The sequence below is a fragment of the Protomyctophum parallelum genome (genome assembly GCF_964188405.1).
Source record: "Protomyctophum parallelum genome assembly, chromosome: 13".
In the NCBI taxonomy this organism is placed as follows: domain Eukaryota; kingdom Metazoa; phylum Chordata; class Actinopteri; order Myctophiformes; family Myctophidae; genus Protomyctophum; species Protomyctophum parallelum.
The window spans coordinates 12,074,168-12,094,684 of NC_139708.1; the positions used below are offsets into that span (position 1 = coordinate 12,074,168).

At 41.8% G+C, this 20,517-nt stretch overlaps 2 protein-coding genes across 2 annotated transcripts in view; one reads left to right on the forward strand and one right to left on the reverse strand.

The window, feature by feature from the left end:
* Positions 1-6,750: 6,750 nt before the first annotated feature.
* On the forward strand, positions 6,751-7,455 carry LOC310868481 (cytochrome b-c1 complex subunit Rieske, mitochondrial-like; the record flags this gene model as incomplete). Its single annotated transcript, XM_083778938.1, has 1 exon — positions 6,751-7,455. The coding sequence occupies one exon, from the start codon at positions 6,751-6,753 to the stop codon at positions 7,453-7,455; it is 705 nt and encodes a 234-aa protein (XP_083635064.1).
* Positions 7,456-11,013: 3,558 nt separating this feature from the next.
* Positions 11,014-20,517, reverse strand: part of LOC310868482 (alpha-2-macroglobulin-like) — a gene marked incomplete at both ends in the record, with an annotated part of 35,918 nt that continues 26,414 nt past the window's right edge. Inside the window, 11 exons of the mRNA XM_083778939.1 lie at positions 11,014-11,069; positions 13,168-13,273; positions 13,774-13,864; positions 14,900-15,024; positions 16,009-16,221; positions 16,329-16,516; positions 16,625-16,793; positions 17,528-17,602; positions 18,534-18,655; positions 19,878-20,054; positions 20,344-20,439. Coding sequence (XP_083635065.1) covers positions 11,014-11,069; positions 13,168-13,273; positions 13,774-13,864; positions 14,900-15,024; positions 16,009-16,221; positions 16,329-16,516; positions 16,625-16,793; positions 17,528-17,602; positions 18,534-18,655; positions 19,878-20,054; positions 20,344-20,439 — 1,418 coding nt within the window. The remainder of the gene's footprint in view (positions 11,070-13,167; positions 13,274-13,773; positions 13,865-14,899; positions 15,025-16,008; positions 16,222-16,328; positions 16,517-16,624; positions 16,794-17,527; positions 17,603-18,533; positions 18,656-19,877; positions 20,055-20,343; positions 20,440-20,517) is intronic.

Sequence of the window (20,517 nt, forward strand, 5' to 3'; positions counted from 1 at the left end):
AACCGCTGCTTTAGAGCAGGGCTTCAGGGCCCTGCTCCCTCTTATGCAATCCAATACACAATCCAATACGCTGCCCAGGCAGCCATCCATTAGAACGTCTTGGAAGCACTGTTGTACTGTATACAATATTTTCAAATCCTGAAAGTATTATGCTCCTTTCCTCCCTTTTATTTGGTTAAAATAAGTCCCTGGTCCAAGCAGATACCCCCCCCCCCCCCCCCCGCCCCGCTCTCATTGAGGAGAAAAAAATAAAAAGATGAATGGATGGATGGAAATCAAACATTATCTTGAACAGCCGCCACCCAATCCAAAACGCATAAATAACTCCCTCAGCATGCAGCCCCCCTCATGCCATCGTGCTGATTTCCAAGTTCCGCGGTCAGAGCCGAAGCGGCACCGCTAAGACAATATTCTGTCTCCCATGTGTTTGTGAAGAGGCCATTCATTACCTCAGGAGCTGCTGCATGGGCCCAAAGCGCTGGAGCTGTGAAATGGACCAGGCTCGCCCTGGCCTCCGCCAAAACGACTTGTCATGCGTGGAGATATTTGCCGTCCGAGACACGGCGTGTTTTGAAAAGTGAAAAGGGGCAAAACGTTAACCACTTAGACCCTCGATACCATGTGCTACCCAAACGTTTTAGCTCATGACCCAAAAGAGAAATTAGACGTTTGCCCGGGATAGCCCAAGCTAGTGAAAATAACAGATCTACAAGTTCACAACGCGTCGCTTTGCGTCGTGTAAAACAGACCTGAGGTGCAACTGTATTTGGTAGGAGCTTTTTTATTCATAATCTCTTCACCATACATAGCTGGTACACAACACGTTGCATTTGTAGATCGGTTATGTTTGCCGAACGTCGCATCCATGCAGATGCTGGGATTCCAGTACTTAACGCATTCACTGCCATTGACAAGATATCTTATCATTGAAATCCAATGGTTCACATTGATGAGACATCTTGTCATTTCGTCAAAAAGTGGGTAAAATTTGTTTTGTGCATAGTTCCCATCGTGTTATTATTCCAAGAAAAAATAAAGGGAAGAAGAGGTTAGGTGGGGTCAGTGTCCTACGCTTTGACTCTGCCGGTCATCGAATGATTGGTTTAGGATTAGGAATGCATGAATTCAAGGCTCCATGGGGTGTGTAATTGATCAGTAATTGATGTAATTGATGTAGTCAGTAATTGATGTAAGTCAGCAATTGATAAGTCAGTTTTTGTACAAATGTGGGATGTACTGATGCTGACTATACAGTAAGTAGGAGGAGGACATGGTTGAATGTTATATTGTAATACCACACCTTGGAACAGAAGGTCCGTCCATATAGGCCCCACACACACACACACACACACACACACACACACACACACACACACACACACACACACACACACACACACACACACACACACCCTCACACACACACACACACACACACACACACACACACACACACACACACACACACACACACACACACACACACACACACACACACTAGGTTGAAATGCTCTCAACCTAAATACAGTGGAACTGAATTATGAAAAACAAAAAATGCATAATTCACATAAAAGCCTCTACAAGATCAAGGAATTCCCTCTGAATATCTATAGGCTAATCGTAATCTATTACAAATCTGTCTCTCTCTCACACACACACACACACACACACACACACACACACACACACACACACACACACACACACACACACACACACACACACACACACACACACACACACACACACACACACACACACACACTAGGTTGAAAAATAGGCTACCAAGAGCAGGGCTATTATTTTGTTACCTCTCTGGCAGACATAGAGGCACCTGGGAAATGTGAGCTGACGTTTAGGGGAAAGCAGGAGCCAAGGAGAAAAAAAAATAGATCACTTTCTTTAAGCTAATTAGCCCTGTATATTACCAATCAAACCCCCTCCCCCTTCAAAACACAATGGCCAGCCAAGAAATATATTTGTCTTCCATTTGTGAAAGACTGGCAATGGAAAGACTGAATATAATTCAACCCGAGACATTCCAGGGGGAAAATGCAGCATGAAATGGAATCTAAAAGTCAGATTGTTTTCTCTTTTCTTTTTTTTTCTTTTTTTTTAACTTTGCACACTGCTAGTATAGCAAACAGAAGCTCTGTTGGAAGATGTTCGCTTCTCAGATCAAACTATAATACTTCATTACACTTTATTTTTCCTTGTATTTTTTCAGAGTGAGACAAGACAGGGCCCCCCTCCCTCTCTAGGACTGATGGCCAGGGTGTCCTCCAAGCATCATAGATTCTTCTCCCATATGGTTCCCAAGCTGTGGAATGCACCCCTTTTACTTCTAGTAGAGTAGAAGTAAAAGTATAGAACACATGGGAAGTTTTCCAATAAAGTAAATTTGCTAAAAGTTTTACTTAACTACAGTACTTGAGTACTGAGTAGATGTACTTTAGTTACTTTCCACAGTGCACTGCACGTGCCATGTTTAGACAGATGCCAGGTTGTATGCTTAGATGCAGTGGTGGATAAAGTAGGCTACACGTGCACTGTGGAAAGTAACTATAAGTACTGTACATCACTCAAGTACTGTAGTTAAGTAAAACTTTGAGCTCATTTTACTTCATTGGAATAATTCCCACGTGTTCTATACTTTTACTTACTACATTTGCAAGTAACAAATGTCAAAGTACATTTTTACTGTAATATCAGTGCTGCAGTGCATTGCTGCATTGAAATGTAGACATTTTACAATCAATGTACAATTTCCACCAGCAGAGGGGGTGAAAGGATCACATTTAAACATAGGACCCTGTGAGGTTGATTCTACAAATGCCTGCTACTTCCTAACAGTTTTAAAAGCGGCATTATAGGCCTATAACTTTTTTTTAAGGGAAGGAAATGTGGCCTCTGTAGGCCTATGTTTATATACACAATATAACTTAAACAATTGGGGTGGTTGTAATTTGTCTCCCTGCTCTTCTATTGAGACAAGTTACAATTTAGACATAACACTCTTATCCACAATGACTTAGAACTATAACCTTGTACTCTATTACAAGTTAGTAAGTTACACATACAAAAGTATTGTCATAAAAAAAAATGAAAATAGAAAATCTTCAAGATTATAACATGATGCATTGCAACACATTGTGAGCTTGTAGATCTGCTATTTTGGAAGAAACAAAGTATAGCATTGTTCTTCAGCTGTGTTACGGACCGCTGTCCTTATGATTAGTATTGTTATTATTGTGTTTAGTTAATTTGGGAATAATTGTGATGAGTTGGAAATGTTGGTGGCCTGTCTTATATTGTTTCCCTTTTGTGTTCTCTAAGGTCATGAATTGAGGTGAATGGAGAATTAGAGAATGGGTGTGGTGCTGATGACTTGATTGGTCAATTGAAAGCAGGTGGCTGCAATCATGACGGGTCCTACCTGGACCTGCCCCTTATTCCTCATTGGTTCCCAGCAGCTGGGTAATGGCCCTGCTGTCTATAAATGTGCTCAGTCTGTCCTGACTGGTGTGGTGAGGACGACAGCTAATTCTGCAGCGGAGACTCCATCCCTCTTGTCCTCCACCCATGTTGCCGTTTTCTTTTGTTTGCGTTGCTATTCTGTTTCTTAGTTAGTCTGTCTTCAGTTCCTTTGAGTAAGTTCTATTTTGTTATCCCAGTTTCATGTCAGTTATGAGTTATTAAGTAACCTTTAGTATTTGCTCTTATTTTTGATCGTCAGCTCCTAAGTTATGTATTGTACTTTTGTATTTCCCATGTAATGTGAAACCCTGCTTTACCATCCCGTAGGGGTGTTTGATAGTTCTTTTGTTTGAATCCCATTTACTGTATTTTGTTAGTGTAGTGAGGTTAGTAACTGTATTTGTTTGTTAGGGACTTTAGTTAGGGGTAATTTTCTTTTCTTAGATAGTAAGTTTTTCTTCAATGTAACAGACACCCTGAAGCCATTATTTCTTTGAACAAACAAAGAATTGACAAGTTTTTGTCTCTGTCAAAAGAGAAAAAAGGAGAGTAATAAACAAATCTTCTTTTGTGAAAGCTGTCTCCTCATTATTATGTCACCTCCCCTTACCCTAGACAGGGGGTCGTAACAATTGGGTTAATGTAGCAGGCTATGTTTTGTAATACTGTAAATCTACAAAGTAACTAATAACAAAATCCGTTGGATAATTGTAATTTGTTTTGATTTGTGTCGTTTCGGCGACTCCCGTGGCAAGCGTGTCCATGGCGCACGTGGGTTATGTGTGTGTGTGGCGAGAGTCTGACAGACAGACAGACAGACAGACGTGTGTGTGTGTGTGTGTGTGTGTGTGTGTGTGTGTGTGTGTGTGTGATGCCCTGTGCGTGAGGGGGCATATGTAAAAAGTCAACCAAAGAACAAGATTCCTTTACAGGATCTCCTCACTGGTCAACAAAAACACCTTGAAGACAGGAGCCCTCGTACAAGGTTTCTTTGACTATGCACACACCTCCTGGTACCACAGCATCTCAAAGGCCCTTAAAACTAGGCTCCAGACTTCCCAAATAAAACTGGTCAGGCTCCTACTTGGCCTCACCCCCAGAACCCACCTCACCCCTGCCCACTTTGACAGGCTGGAATGGCTTAGGGTCGACAACAGAAACCTTATATAGGTTATTAATGGTATGGTCACATATATCCCCCTATAAAAAAATTGCTCAATACCATTACCGACAGCCGGTCAGCAAGTGGATTCATGAATGTATGTATAGACAATATACAATATTGTATACAATACAAAAAAAATGCCCCACTTTAAACAAAAGAAGCCTGTTTGCTGTCAGACAACTATAGCAAACTAGCAAAAATGGTAGTTAGATAACATATCAGAATATAAGTATAATTGTGTACATAATTGTGTACAAAATAGAAACATTGAGCATTAACTATGATTAAGAATTATCTTTTTTTGAGTGAATATTGCACTGTATGGACTGAAAGGTTGCACTTCTTGACAATGGTACTACAATATATCTTACCTGGGTCATTGAAGGGGACCAGAATGTACTCAGAAGGTTCGTCCTGCGTTCTACTAATAATAAAACATTGTCCTTTGACTCCTTCAAAACCATTCTCAAATAGCACTTGGGCGTACTTTCTTCAACTGAAATCATCGATATGATTATTTCCTTTTTTCATAGAAAATGTATATTTTTACGTCTTTAAATGTTCTGATTAATTGAAAATGGAGTACCCTGATGTAAAGATTTTGTATTGACCTGTACTTTTGTTTTAACTGTGCCCATTCTACAAACTGTAGAACCGATTCTCAGAAACCAGCTTTAGATCTTTGATTATTTGATTTATACAGTTCCTGCCAGGAACTGTATAAATCAAATAATCAACTGTCAATTCAGTCATGAATAGCTTCAAAACATTATTCACTAAATGCAAATATAATACTGGTGTATGTATGATGATGATGTATTGACCCGCATGACATCACAGGGACAGAAAGAAAGAAAGAAAGAAAGAAAGAAAGAAAGAAAGAAAGAAAGCGCATGAAAGGGCAATTACTAGTCTGGTTGTCTCTGGAAACCACACCAATAATAATAATAATTTGATCTTTGCATTATTTGGACCCACTGGTGGGCCCAGGACAAGACATTGCATGAGAACCAGTAGTCTACAACAGTGTTTCCCAACCTTTTTTGTCCCAGGGAACACATTTCATAGCCTACAAATCTCGGGGAACACCTAGTGATACCAAACATATTATACTTTTGACAGAGTAAAACTTATTTGAACCCAATATACTTTTAAAAACACACATGACAGCACTCATCAAATAACTTTAAAGAGAAAGAAAACGACAGAGACAGTGCCTCAGTTTCATCAATTTATTTTTGAAAACTCATTTACAAAATATAGCACACACATGTTCAATTTGTCAATGCAAAGTAATACTTCTAAATAAAAAAAGGAGTTGTAAAAACAAGAACAAAAATATTTGCCACAATACAATGGTCTTAAACTTGAGCACTTTTGTACAAAAAAAAAATCGTAAGAAAATTGATAAAAAAAAGAAAAGAAAATTGGTTTGGTAAGTTCTGTCTTAGTGTGAACAGTGAGCTTGTTTTCCTGAACAAATAGTTTTTATCCTGGCTGAGACGCTGGACAAACTGACACGGAGCTCCTCATCAACTGCTCTCAGTCTCTCTGCGTTTGTTTTTTATGCAAGTCAGGCTTGAAAAACTAAGCTCACACAGGTAGGTTGTGGAAAAGGTAACAGGTAATTCTCTCTGATGAAGTCACCATCCGTGTCACAATCAATGAATCTAACGTTTGCCAACAGCTGTGCGTGTCCACTTGTATCTGTTGATTCATCCACTTGCAGTGCAAACTCGTCATAATTTTGCTTATGACAAAACTCTCGATGTCTGCAGACATGTCTTCAATGTGTCTAAGTGTTCCGCCTGATTTGACCTAAAGTAACACTATCCCTCCCCCGAAAGCAATAGCTGAGCTGCAGGCTTCCTATTGTTGCGTTGTTGTTGCTGTAACACGTCTAATTATAGACGTGCGAAAACAACAACCGTGGAACAATAGACTCTAATGACCATCGGCCATAGGAATGTTAAAGGAATGTTAATCGCAAACAATATGCATGGTTATGGAGATGGATGACATACCGATGACGTCATCGCTCGCTGTACTAATATAAATGGTAGGCCGCTCCATGTTCCTTGTTTGTGTGTGTCACATTGCACTGGAGCATGAGGTTCCTCGGGGGCCTGCAGAGGCGCTTCATGTGCCGCACAATTCTGAGTACTCCCCCACCAAAGAGGCGCCATGCTGCCATCGCGGGAATCCGCTTGGCCCACACGGACATCAAGGTGCCAGACTTCTCCGACTACAGGCGGCCCGAGGTGCAGGACCCGCGCAGGTCCTCCCAGGACAGCAGCGAGTACAGGCGGACATTCTCCTACCTGCTCACCGGGGCTACGAGCGTGGTAGGCGTGTACGCCACCAAGACGGTCGTCACACAGTTCATCTCGTCCATGAGCGCCTCAGCCGACGTCCTGGCCATGTCCAAGATCGAGGTCAAGCTGAGCGACATCCCCGAGGGCAAGAACGTCACGTTGAAGTGGAGGAACAAGCCGCTGTTCGTCCGCCACCGCACGGCGAGGGAGATCGCCATCTCGGAGGCCGTCGACATCTCCTCGCTGCGGGACGCCGAGCACGACCGGGACCGCGTGCAGAACCCCAGCTGGCTCATTGTGGTGGGTGTCTGCACACATCTGGGCTGCATACCCATCGCCGACCAGGGTGACTACGGGAAGGACGGGGGCTACTACTGCCCCTGCCACGGCTCCCACTACGACGGCTCAGGCAGGATCAGGAAAGGCCCCGCCCCCATCAACATGGAGGTCCCCTACTACGAATTCCTAGACAACGACACAGTGGTTGTGGGAAATTGACCAAGGGACGCAATCTGAGCTCACATTTCATTGCTGTCGTTTCTCTTTTGAGCTGTGCTAACCGCTCCAACGTATGGATTTTTTGAGTGGTGCAACCACTCTCTTACGGAGCTATGTGGGTGGGTGGGTGGGTGGGTGGCTGGGTGCGTCTGAGCATGAAAACAGCATGGTTGTTTTTCACCACCTGTGCGCAACCTAACACACACACAAACACACCCGCACGTATTGACTGTATGATTTCAGGTGTGCCAGTACAGTACAGTGACAGTACAGTACGGTACAGTAGAGGGACCCCCACAAGGTAACTCTGTCATTTCTCTACCGTTTCGGGCGCGGGGCGGCTTGCCAGAACCGGGCCGGCGCCCTGTGTGCGTTCATGTGCGTCCCCCCCCTCCCCGGCGACCCACATGCGGACTTGCGGAGTTGCAACACTCACTTCACACAGGTGTGGTTTTTTATTAACAATACGATCTCCAATCTAAAAAGTTATGTCTGTTTTTGCCTGTAGAAAAAAAGGTTTGATGTTTTCATATCAAGGACATAAAATTGATATTTATTTTTTGGGGATACATTGAATCTTGACCATCAGGTCAAAGTTTGTGTCAGATCCTGTGTCTAGGTGGGACATGATACAACCTAAATGTCTCAATAGAATAGCCAAGGACACCAAATACAACCACCCCAATTGTAAATATGTTATTACGTTTATTTTTCTTCTCCTTCTTCCGCCAAAATTAGCTGTTCTGGCTGAGCCGTGCAGTCGGTTTCCGCTGTCTGGTAGAGGGCCATGCCAAACGGTGACTATATGCGAAGCCCATGACGATTGATCAAATGGTGGCGCTATAGCACTCAATTGTAACATGCATAGCTCATGAACCGTTTGACCGTTGACAATGACACTTTGATACACATGTGTCTCCTCATGCCGAACAACTTTCGTGTTCTGACTTTTGACCTCTGACCTTTAGATCATTGGATTCTATGAAAAACATTTCAAATGTATCTCCTCCCACAATCTTTGATCAAAATGCACGAAAACGTCTGCCTGGATCTTTGAGAGATTTGCGTGAAACGTTCTACACACAATCTTTGGACCATTAACTGAAATTCCAGTTGCAGAGAAGTTTGCACGTGAACACATGGACAGCACACACACTGTAGAAATAGATAACATGCCCAAAGCGCATGTTACCAAAAACACTGAATGATGTAACTGACTGTGTCTGATTAGCTCAGTTGGTAGAGCTCTCACCTTTGGAACCAGAGCCGAAGAGTTTGATCAATCCTCAAGGGGGACCCCCCGCATCCCCGCCTCCCCGCACCCCCCCCCCCCCCCCCCCCCCCCCCGCCGCAGCGCGGAAAAAAATAAGTTGTTTTCGCTGGTACTTTTAAAGCAGCTTCTATAGGCCAATGTCCAAGCCAAGGTGAGGACTTTCAGGACTATATTATTATTATTATGAGAGAGAGAGAGAGAGAGAGAGAGAGAGAGAGAGAGAGAGAGAGATCATAGGCGGCGGGTGCGTTTTACCTTTGGGTAGGCTACAGAATTGCGTTGGGGGGGGTTTATTTATTTATTTCCCAAATGGTCTAAAAATGAGTTCTTTAGCATACTTTTACCAATGAATTAGCCTATACACAATATTTTATTTATTTTAGAAACACTTTCGCTCAATAGAGGCAATGCCCGTTGCAAGTTGATGATGTCATTTATCCATGTGTGGTCTAGCCCTATGGATTTTTTGGAATGTGCATAAATAACATATTTACAGTATTGATTTGATGCTCATATTAACCTTAGGAAGTATGTTATTTTAACACAGGGATAGGCCTCAGTCTGGCTGTCAGGCTAGCTTCTGACCCAGACAAAGCATTCAAAGGTAAGCAGCGTTATCACAGCATCGCATGGCATTAGATGTAAGCTTAGCTAACACAATGCTGCTGAATGCTTGTAGGCCTACTTTATATTTTGCTTGTGTAAGTTAGTGTTGAATATAATCTTCTTGATTCTTTGTTCTATGAAACAAAAATTACATTTTCATTTATTTTATTATCATAAGTTCCATAGGGCTAGGCCACACATTACATCATCACATTGTGACTGGCATTGTCCCTATTGAGTGAAAGATTAACCATTTCTAAATTGAAAACATAATTTTTGTCAATTATATTAAGGCATATTTGGTTTATTAGCCTGCCAGATGTCCCGATACTGTAGGTATCAGGAAAAGTATCGGATCGGCCCTTATTTGTCATATCGGGTCATAAATCGGTATCGGCAAATATGCCAGTCTAACCATCGATCCGACACAGGGGTAAGGGGTTCACACTATGAGTAAATAAAATGTTGGGGCATGTGGAGTTTGCTTTGGAGTTGCCCAAACTGCAAGTGCACCTTTGAGTGAGGAGTCTGCTATAAACACAACACGAGATATATAGCTAGCTATAAACACAACATGAGATAAACACAACATGAGATATATAGCCAGATAAACACAACACAAGATATAGCTAGATAGCTATAAACACAACATGAGATCACAACACTGGTATTGGTATTCGGTATCGGTATCGGCTAACACAGAAATTGAGGTATCGGATAATTTATGTTTTTGTATATTTGTACTTTTGTGGACCACTTAGGTAATAGAGAACATAACATCTGTGCCAAAAATACTACACGAGGTTGCATAGTTCTGAAGGAATTTGGAGCAATCCTGTACAAATTAAGTTTCTATAAGATTTCTTGTGACACTGCAAGACTAGCCTTTCTCAAACAAGCTAAACATTTATTCCACCATGCCTGTAGCGCACTGTGCCTTCAATTGATTGTCTTCACTACATCATGTTGTATTGTTCTGAAGGAATTTGGAGCTTGAATGACCTTGAAAGTGGTGGATCCTGTTGGTTCACTCTCCATTGTTATGTTTAGTTTGCATAATTCACATAATTAGCTTAAATTATTGGCCAAAAACTGGAAATCGCTATCATGTTGCTTCTGATTAACTTCATGCAACCCTGTGCATAATAATGCATAATTGGCATAAATTATGTAATAAACAAGCTGAAAATAGATACAAATGGCTACCAGGAAATAGCTACAATATAGCCAGCACACACTGGCTGACCAGGTGATAATTGAAGGATGGTCAGATATCAATCTGAAATAAGCTATTGGCCACCACAAGTGCACCAATCATCACCCACGTCCATGCCCTCTTCGCTGTGAGTGGTAACCTGCTATGCACAGACAAGATCAGCACATGAGAGGATTACTGATGGCTTTGGTGATGCTGATCAGCAACCACAAAGTACTACCAGTGACAGTGATGGTTACGCCCTGTAAACTCCTAACTCTCATGGATGGAATGGTAGTGGTACAGTGAATTGGAAAGCCATCATGGATCATGTGCCCAGCAGGCCGACAACTTCACTGCAGCCACACTGGACAGCAAGTCCAAAGAGTATAGGGAGGGAGATCAATGAAGTGTATGACCTCTTCAATCTTTACTGAAGGAGGCCACATGGAAGAGATTACATTATAGGGTGGCAAGCAGCCAACTACTTTGGCTGTGTGTGCCAGGAGGCCACACGGAAGAGATTCCATGGTAGCAAGCCTGCAACAAGGGGAATGTTTCAACAAAACAGTTCCTGTCAAACAGGTTTTCTTTTTTTCTTGGTTCTATATCCTCAAGTATAAACAGTGTTTGTATTGACCATACTTTCGTTTGAAATGTACCCATTCTGCATAATGTGAGATACAAAGTTCAATCAATCAATCAATGGAAGATGCCATAAAGATTAGTTTCATTAGTGTTTATTTTGTTCTTTTTATACTTGGTCATCATTTTTTGTTTTCATACATTGCATGTGTCTATGCAGTTTTAAATAGTACAGTGGTGTTAGGAACGATCATTCAGTTCGTGAACATTCCTTTGCAATGCCATAATAGGATGTGCTTTCTGTTTTGGCAGTTGGGTCGATATTATCAATTGCAGAAGTTGTGAACAACCCTTCCTTCAGGATTGGTGGGTAAACAACACCAACTTTGACATACTTAGCTAAAACAGTTTCTCTCTGGGCAGAGATTTCTAGAACTAGATCATATGAAATACTTTTTAGACCATTCTGATGAAGCAAATGTATAGGCCTACACTGCAAAAGGTGTCTCATGATCTTTTGAATGTCGGTGAGTTTGAGCACCCTCCACTTGGCAAAGCAGTTATACTAGCTGTGTCAGATTTGGATGCCCCATGATCCAGTTATGTGATTTTGCTGTGATGTTGCAACTTGCACCTGATTATTTATTGAGTTTACAGCATTAGTATGAACTCTCTCCCTGTTATAAAGTGTGTCTGTTTGATAAGACAGGGAGCCAGGGGTGTTGAGCGAATAGTCCCAGTTATGATTCTCAAGGTAGTGATGAGCTCGGTGTCCACTTGGTGTGTGTGTGGGATAACCTGGACCAGACAGGGACACAATAATCAATTTTTAATACATTTTATCCCACGATTTTGCAACCCATTTCACCCAGTGCGCTACACTTCCCCTGCCAACCTGGAGGGGCAGCAGACTGACCTTGTTTTTGTTTTTTTGTCATGTTTCTCACAAATTGCCTTTAGATTTTTACTCTTTCTGGGAAAATGGTTTGTTTTACGTTTGTGCGACACGTTGTATGACAAAGTAGGGCATTTATTTACGGGAAAAAATATATAAAAAAGTTGAAATAATGGAGATTTCTGAGCAACGGTGACGCTATAAGCAGGTTTATCGCCAATGTTACTGGTTTATAGGCGGAATAATGAGTTGTGTCTTCAAACATCTGTGGATAGAAAAAATATACAGTATATATATATATCAGGAAAAAAACTGTTCTTATAATTGAATGTGTTACTGTGTTACAGAACTTGAACCTGAGTTTCTATATATACTTTATACTCAGCAATAGCCAATAGCCAGTAAACATATCTACAGTGATGTACACGTTTCTTGTACTATGTTGCATTTTATGAGGTCTTTATGATGTTATTTTGAATGGAAGCACATTGGGTCAACTTCTGTTGTTTTTAAATGTGCTATACAAATAAAGGTGGCTCTTGCCATTAGTACATCATTCTAGATGCTAAATTACATGCTATATACGAAGTTGATCGTGGAGATCAGTACAAGTACAGATAGCTTTCCACATAGGCCTATATTACGTCTGTATATGGGACTTAAGTGATTCATTTGGATACACTAGTCTACTTCTAATCTGGTAAAGGTAAATAATCAACTCAAATCTTCACCTTGCCGCCATAACAAACAGGAACACAACACAATGAGCAATCATGTACTAAATATGCATATTTTCCACATTATATGATATGGTGATGATGAAATAATGGAACCGTACCTGCGGTACTGTGGCAGACATGCATGGTCATTACTGTGAGCCACAAGCATAGCTGTATTCTGTCTGCCAATGTTCACCTGAGTGAAACAAAGTCCTGTTAGCATGTTTGGAGCAACAAGGAATAGCCTGTAAAGAAAACAAGACTCAAGTAGCCTACTGCATGAACTAAAGTACAATTTAGATTTTTTTTATATCGTTTTTTTACTTTACACAATGTTTCCTACTACACAATTAATCACACATTACGTTTGTTAAGAAGATATTTTCTAATGCTGGTCTAATGCTGGTCTTCACAAGTAGACTCTCATAACTGAACTCACTTGGATGGTAGTAATCGTAGATCTTGACCAGGGCTGGCTGCAGGTTCTGAACAGCGACCTCCTGTATGACCTGTAACTCGTGGTTGATGGGTATGTCTTTGTGTAACTGTTGGCAGAGAAGAAGATTATATCAAGAGTTTGTTTCTATATCTCTACTAAGGGCCTGATCGGCCCACTCCCCAATAAATGGGGGACCCATGCCCATATCCTAAATACACAGGGAAGACATGATAAAAGCATATTATAACCACCATAACCTCCATACAAAGTACAAAAACTATGGCACCCCATCTTTAATAAAAGAGGAGTGCATGCAGCTTCTCTACATTGTGTTAATTCAGAGTGTGAATGGGTCGATTCTTATACACCCGAGGTAAAGATTTTTGCTGCAATGATGAGGTTAGATTTGTATATTGAACATCAAGTGTCATTCACCAGTCTCACCTCTTCTAAATAAATGTGGACGCAATTGTCCTTTAGTGTCAAACGATCTCCCAGCAGAATCTTCAGCTGTGAAGAAGAAACCATTCAACTGGTTATTATGTGGACTCTAACTCTAACGTCTACACTAGTACAGTTGAAAGGTTTCTTTTTACAATACCTCACCTTGCTCCAAGACTCTGGTTCAGGGACAAATCCAGACAACATCGCTACTTCAATTAACACCATGTTTGTAGGTGCTTTATCTCCAGTGTATCTGTAGAGGGGGAAAAAACAAACAAACATATTTTTACATTTGTGTTTTATATTAAAGTATATATAATTTCATACACTAAATAATAATAATAATAATAATAAAATAATAATAATACAAAAAATATATATACCGGTGTATATTTGTCCTTTGTTGTATGCCTTTTTACTGTGGTTTTTGTTTATCTGTGCGGCAAATTCAGTTTATTTGTGTACACATGTGTATAATTGACATGGCTGTACTTTAGCTCATGGCACCATCAGGGTATCCTGATGCCATTCCAGGGGTGCCACAGAATGATTTGATAATATTTGCAATTGACCAATATTACTTACAGTATAAAATCATCATCATCATCTTTATTATAATACAAATAGGTACAGTACAGCCTATCATACAGTTGTCCTAAATGACAAAATAGTAAAAGATGCCATGAATATAAGATGGTAAAAGGAAAGTAATCTAGAGCCAGGTGCATGGGGTGCCCTGAGAGTCAACCGAACACCAGTGGTGGAAAAAGTACTCAATTGTAAAAGTATCAATACTGCAATATAGAAATATTCAGTTACAAGTAAAAGTCCGGAATTCAACATACGAGTAAAAGCACAAAAGTATTGGTATCAAAATGTACTTTTCAAATGTATAAAACTCTTTTGAAAATAGAAAATAGCTCACAATGTGTCTCATTTTGACGCATTGTGAGCTTATAGATTGGCTATTTTCAATAGATACAGTATATATATATAGTAGGGCTGAAGTGGTTATTGTATTGGTTAATGTATGTTTTGTAACAATAACCAAAATAATTGTGAAACAAAATGTACAAAGTAACTAGTAACTAAAGTTTTCAAATGATAGTAGCCTATATAGTAGAGTAAAAGTACAATATTTGCCTGAGATATAGTGGAGTAGAAGTAAAACTAATACTAAACTCAAGTAGACTTAAGTAAATGTACTTGTAAATGTAGTTACTTTACAACATTGCCAAACACGTTTGTGAACTACTGCAGCAGTTGGTTCTCTGCACGAGGTCCTTACAGGCTCTGTAGTTTCACGGTCATGCGCGGTCTGTGGGAGGACACGCCGCAGCTGGCCTCGGTCAACACGTTGACGGTCAGATTGCTGTCCTCCACTGGCGTCGCAACGTTGTATCGAATAGACATCTGAGGAGAGAGCACGAAAGGGTCGTCCACGTGTAAAAACAAATCACACCCGTGTGAAGCGAGGGGCGCTCTTGTCATCATACATCATCATCACGCCGGCCAATCACAATTTGCGTCCTCACTTTTCTGCCCTCACTTTTAGCTTCAATATGTACTTGGTCAGCCAATCAAATCATCGCTATGGGGTGATCAGCCAATCACGAGCCAATGTTTGTGTTCTGTTCACACAAACCCGGCAAGCTGGACATAGGAGGGGCTTTCCCCAAAGGAGAAATATAATATATATATCTCTTTCCAGTGTTTTGTCGACAAAAAATGTCCGTCGACATGTCACTGACAAAAACGTAATAAAGCTATGTTGACTAAAACTATGACTAAATATACTGACAATTTCAGGGAGGGATTGGTGAAGACATCCGGTAGAACTAAAAGACAGGTCATTTTATGCGTGGTTGTCTGTGGGTGCAACTCTCCAAAATTAGCCAATCTACAAGTTCACAACGTGTTTCAGCACGACACGTTGTGAGCTTGTTGATCTGCTACTAAAATTTAATCAAAATGTGCTGTCAAAATCAATACAGACCCTTTCAAAATGTCAATGTTTCAAAATGTGGAAAACAGAATAGTGATTTTTTTTTTTACATTACATGTACATGTCAGTTTGAAATAAATTAAGTCTGTCTGTATGTGGGCTTTGTGAATATTTAACCAATGAAACGTATTAAAAAGAGCTAAATAACAACATTGGATCAATTTCTATTTCCTGAAAAGTAACCGTTTTGAACAGTGAAAATACTGTGCGTAGAATACGTTGTATTCACCTTTTTCCTAGGCTGTGTGTGTTCCACTTCCTGTCGATTTAATTGGATATCATTGGTTATCTGACCAGTTTCATTGGATTTCATTGGATCAAATCCACAGGAAGTGGAACACACACAGCCTAGGAAACAGGTGAATAGTAATAAGACACAGATAGAAGCTAACCTGCACTGAGACACATGCGTCGCCTTTGACCTCCAGGATGTACTTTCCACACAGATCTCGGAGCGCCCTCTCCTGGTACAACAGCCTGTTGCTCTGATCCACGTGAAAGGTCTCCCAGCCGCTGTAGGACTTGATGGTCACAATGCTGGAGCCCTCTTTGCTGGAGACCAGAGTGGAGTAGCGGGACAGCGCCTGGATAGCAACCACCGTGTCCTACAAAGCACGTATTAGTACTTTGCTAAACAGGCTAAAACAGCTACTTCCCAGGGACAATCTCTGGTTTATAAATGAACAAGACAGGGGACTGTTCATTACTGTACCTGTGTGGATTTGAAGCCTCCATAGGAGTTCTGCTGGCGGGCCAACCACCGGACGATGCGTGCGGCATCACTCAGCTCCTCGGTGGTGGGAGAGCCGGTCAGCAGGGCCAGCAGCACGTAGGAGCTCATCTCTACTGACAGGGAGGCCGAGGTGTCGCTGGAGGTCTGAGACCAGTAGAGGAAACCACCTGGGGAACCAGCCAGACGCACACAGCCATTAATAATGAATCAACTGCATTATACTGTACATCAACTAATACTGACTGTGACCGAATACAGACTGTGAATTATCTCACCTTCTTGTAATGAATTGTTGCGCAGGTGTTGAAGCAGAAGTGTGCGTGTCTCCGTCTCTCCGGCTAGTGAGAAGGTGTAGGCCATCAGAGCTGTGGTGTAGGTGTTGGTCTTCTTGGCCTCATCGATGGCTTCCCTCAGACAAGACAGACTCTGCTTCACCACAGGGTCCTACAACAGAGACACAAACCCAACCCCAATCCATATGATACCAGTGCTTCCCAAATTCAGCTCAAGACCAAAAAGGTGGTGTCTCCCCAGCACCCAAACTTACCAAAATACATTATGAATCGCCATTCAAAGAACTGTGAACATAGGCCATCTACAAGTTCACAATGTGTTGTGAAGCTTAGACAGACTCCTTTTCTTCTTCTTTTGTCTCTGCATAAATTTGGTTATTTAACTTAGAACTGTGGGTTGTACAAAATGTACAATAAAAATTGCTTGGATCATGACTTTCAATGTTACTCTCAAAGTCACAGACAATTACACTCTCCAGAGTTACAGACACATAAGAGTGCATTTTCGAGTACCTAATTATCGCTGCTTCTTTTTCCTTTTCTCCACAATTTAGTCGTTATGTCATTTTTATCCTCATAACAGACATTTCTAATTTGTCACTGCTGTTGTATCCTGCTGGCTCACGTGTCAGTGAGGAGCCCCCACCAGGAGGACATAGCATCTCAGTCCTGCTCCTCCCGCCCAACACTCCCTGAGTACTGTACATGCATGCAGTGACAAAATACAGTATCACTCTCCCCGCTCCGGCTACCGTCCCCGAACATGGCCGACCAAGCCGGACGCACCGCGGTGGTTTCAAAACCCCCAGACTCTGCGGTGGTGGGCAGGCACCTTAACCACCACGAACCTCCTTCTCAGTGATCTTTAACACAAAGATGACTCACTGAAGGCAACACATTGATCTCCAGGAAGGCAGCAGTGATGTAAGCAGTGAGAGTCACTTCATCTGACACTCCGCCCTGTAGAGAGGAAACGCATGGAAATCACACATATACATTACAATGTAATGTATTGCATGTCTTCTTCTATAAGTTTCATGAACAATTTAATGAACAATTAAAATGTAATTGAATATACATCAGACCACAATGGAAACAGACCATCAATGCTTTTTTTGTTATCCCTTTAGCATTACTTGCGCGTTACTTGTTGTACGGTTTGCAACTTAAATCATTTCAGCAATTTGAAAGTAGCAAATAACATAGCAGAACTACGTAGAACCTCAAAATGTGGCACCTTTCTACTTTTGTGTGACATTGCAGTATGACAAAATATGCCATGTATTGTGGCAAACCAGGGGAAACAGCCAGGCCTATTCCCCACAGAATGAGGCTGGGGGAGGTGATAGAGGGAGTATATCACCCTGTACAGGTATTGCAGCCAATGGGAGCCTGGACATGGACGCACCTGCAGCCGGTAAGGCAATCACCAGAAGCTTTTAAAGAGCCGACGCCCAAGCTGTCTGGTGAGTCAGTTTGAACTAATGGAGGAGTGAGGAAGGAGGAATCACTCTGTTCATGAGGAGGCTGGTATGAGGGAGATCTCACAAGCCGACTGAACTCCACAAGGGAGAGCCTACAGCACTCTCCCCCCACTGAGTAAAGTAGTCACTAGCTCTCTCTCTGCTCTACCCACAGGACTGCATGTGAATAGAAGCCCAAACCCCTGACAAGAGGAACCCTATGTTGACGTTTTGCCCTGTTTTCCCCTTTCCCTAACACTTTAATAAAAGACAATTCAAGTATATGTTGAATCTGACTCTGAGCCTCTTATTTTATTGTGATTCATCTGTGCCTATTCTCCCCTGGGTTGCCACAGTATTTACAGGAAAAAAAAGCATACGTTGAAATATGGACCCAACAGCAATGATATATGACAGGTCTCCCATACCCTCTGTCTGTTGTTCAAGAGTTTCCCAGATTGTTCAAAACAGCCGTTGCTCTTCTGCTTTCGCTCCAGCCATTTCCTCGCTTTGTTTATGTTCGAACGGTCGATGAAGACGAAAGCCTTTGCTTTGACAAGGGATTTGAGGACAAATGCAGTCAACCTAAAGATGGACAAAAACATTTACTGACTCCTTTTTCAAGTTTGTTTGAGACACTGTTTACATTCAGTCCCAGTCCCAATCATTCAGTGAATAATACTGCATGTATACACCTTATTTCACGGGCCAAGGGCCGGCTACTGCTGCACAGCATGGTGGCCAGAGAAGGTTATTGAGGGGCTATATATAGGTTTAAGGTTTGTTTTTCCTTAGACAAACATTAAAAATGCCATTGATAATGGACAGAGTTTAATGTTTGTTTTGTCTGTTTTGTCCTCAATGTTGTAAGATAATAAGAGCTTCCACGCTCAAGATTCTGGTTCTCCCAGTCCCGGCAGAGTAGTTCCGGAGCAACGGATTGTGTGGCCTCATTCCCTGATGGACTGATCGAGGGTAGCTACTGGGACGTAAATCGGGATTTGATCAACCCCGGCTGGGTCGCCTGAGTGAGGGGTATTATGTTGGATGACCCGAAACCCCGTTGACCTCAGGAAACATCACTGAAGATACGTCCCAGGTGCATCCATGCGATGTATTTTTTAGTAAGAGCGCTCCTCACTTCACACAGGTGTGATTTTTGTCATGGTATGTTTCCACAGATAGATTTTATATAAATGGGGTGGGACATAACATTTCTATAAACTTATTTAATTGGATACACAATCAATTATGTATATCTCTGCTGTCTGGAAGAAACGACCAATTCCAAAATGTAATTCTTCCCGGAAATGTGAAAACATCTGTTTTTTGTCCAAGCACTTTCTAATACTTACAGACGTAAAGGGTGTTCAATAGCACTGATTCATGAAAAAACTATCAAAACCTAAAAAGTGGAGTTAGGTGGTTTCTTCCGGACAGCAAGTATATATTCCCCTGAGTGCCCACACACGAGAGGGCTTTAGAAAGTTCTTATAACATATCCTCACCACGTGTTCCCTTGTCCAGTTCCAAACGTTGTGTAGGAACCATCTCTGTACCTGAAGTATTGTAGCCTCTGGAAGCCTGTGTTTGCATTCACCTCATGGTTAGTACAAAGTCATGACAAAGACACAGTGTTGGATGGTGCATAACAGGAGTACAGTCTCCATAATGTTAAAGGTGGATTGCTGACACGTTTATCCATGGAAGCAAGTTGAAGAGAACTCTAAATAGATTAAAACGATCCGGAGGCAGGGCGGTTTTTGACTCGCCTCTCTTCAGGAACTGAGTGACCTTGTAGTCGACGGCGGCTGTCAGCTGCTCTGTGTTCTTCAGGTACAGGTAGATGTAGATGTTGGGAGCCAAGCGTGCCATGCTCTGTTCCCCACAGCCGTACGGCATCCGGAGCAGTCCACTCAGGTTCATCATGACACGACCCAGGATGTCTCCTGTTGTGAGAGAGAGAGAGAGAGAGAGAGAGAGAGAGAGAGAGAGAGAGAGAGAGAGAGAGAGAGAGAGAGAGAGAGAGAGAGAGAGAGAGAGAGAGAGAGAGAGAGAGAGAGAGAGAGAGAGAGAGAGAGAGAGAGAGAGAATTTAATAGGTCTGTGTAGGTGAGAAACAGGCATTAGCAAAGCATAGAAGAGACAGCTACAGGATGCTGAGAAGAGGACATTGTGGGAGAAAGAAAGTTGTCAAGTACTCAATCCAAAAGATCTAAAGGCTAAATTGTGTCTTTACCCAGGACGGATACAGAAGAATGGACAGATCCCCAAATCACAAAATCCTGGACACAATCATGGAGTTGTAGCTTGATTTCCTTCGTCAAGGTCTCTCCTAGACAGAGGGAGAGAGAGAGATACTGGTCATTGCATGTTCTCCTATACTGGACACCTGTCTGTGGGCAATGTTGAG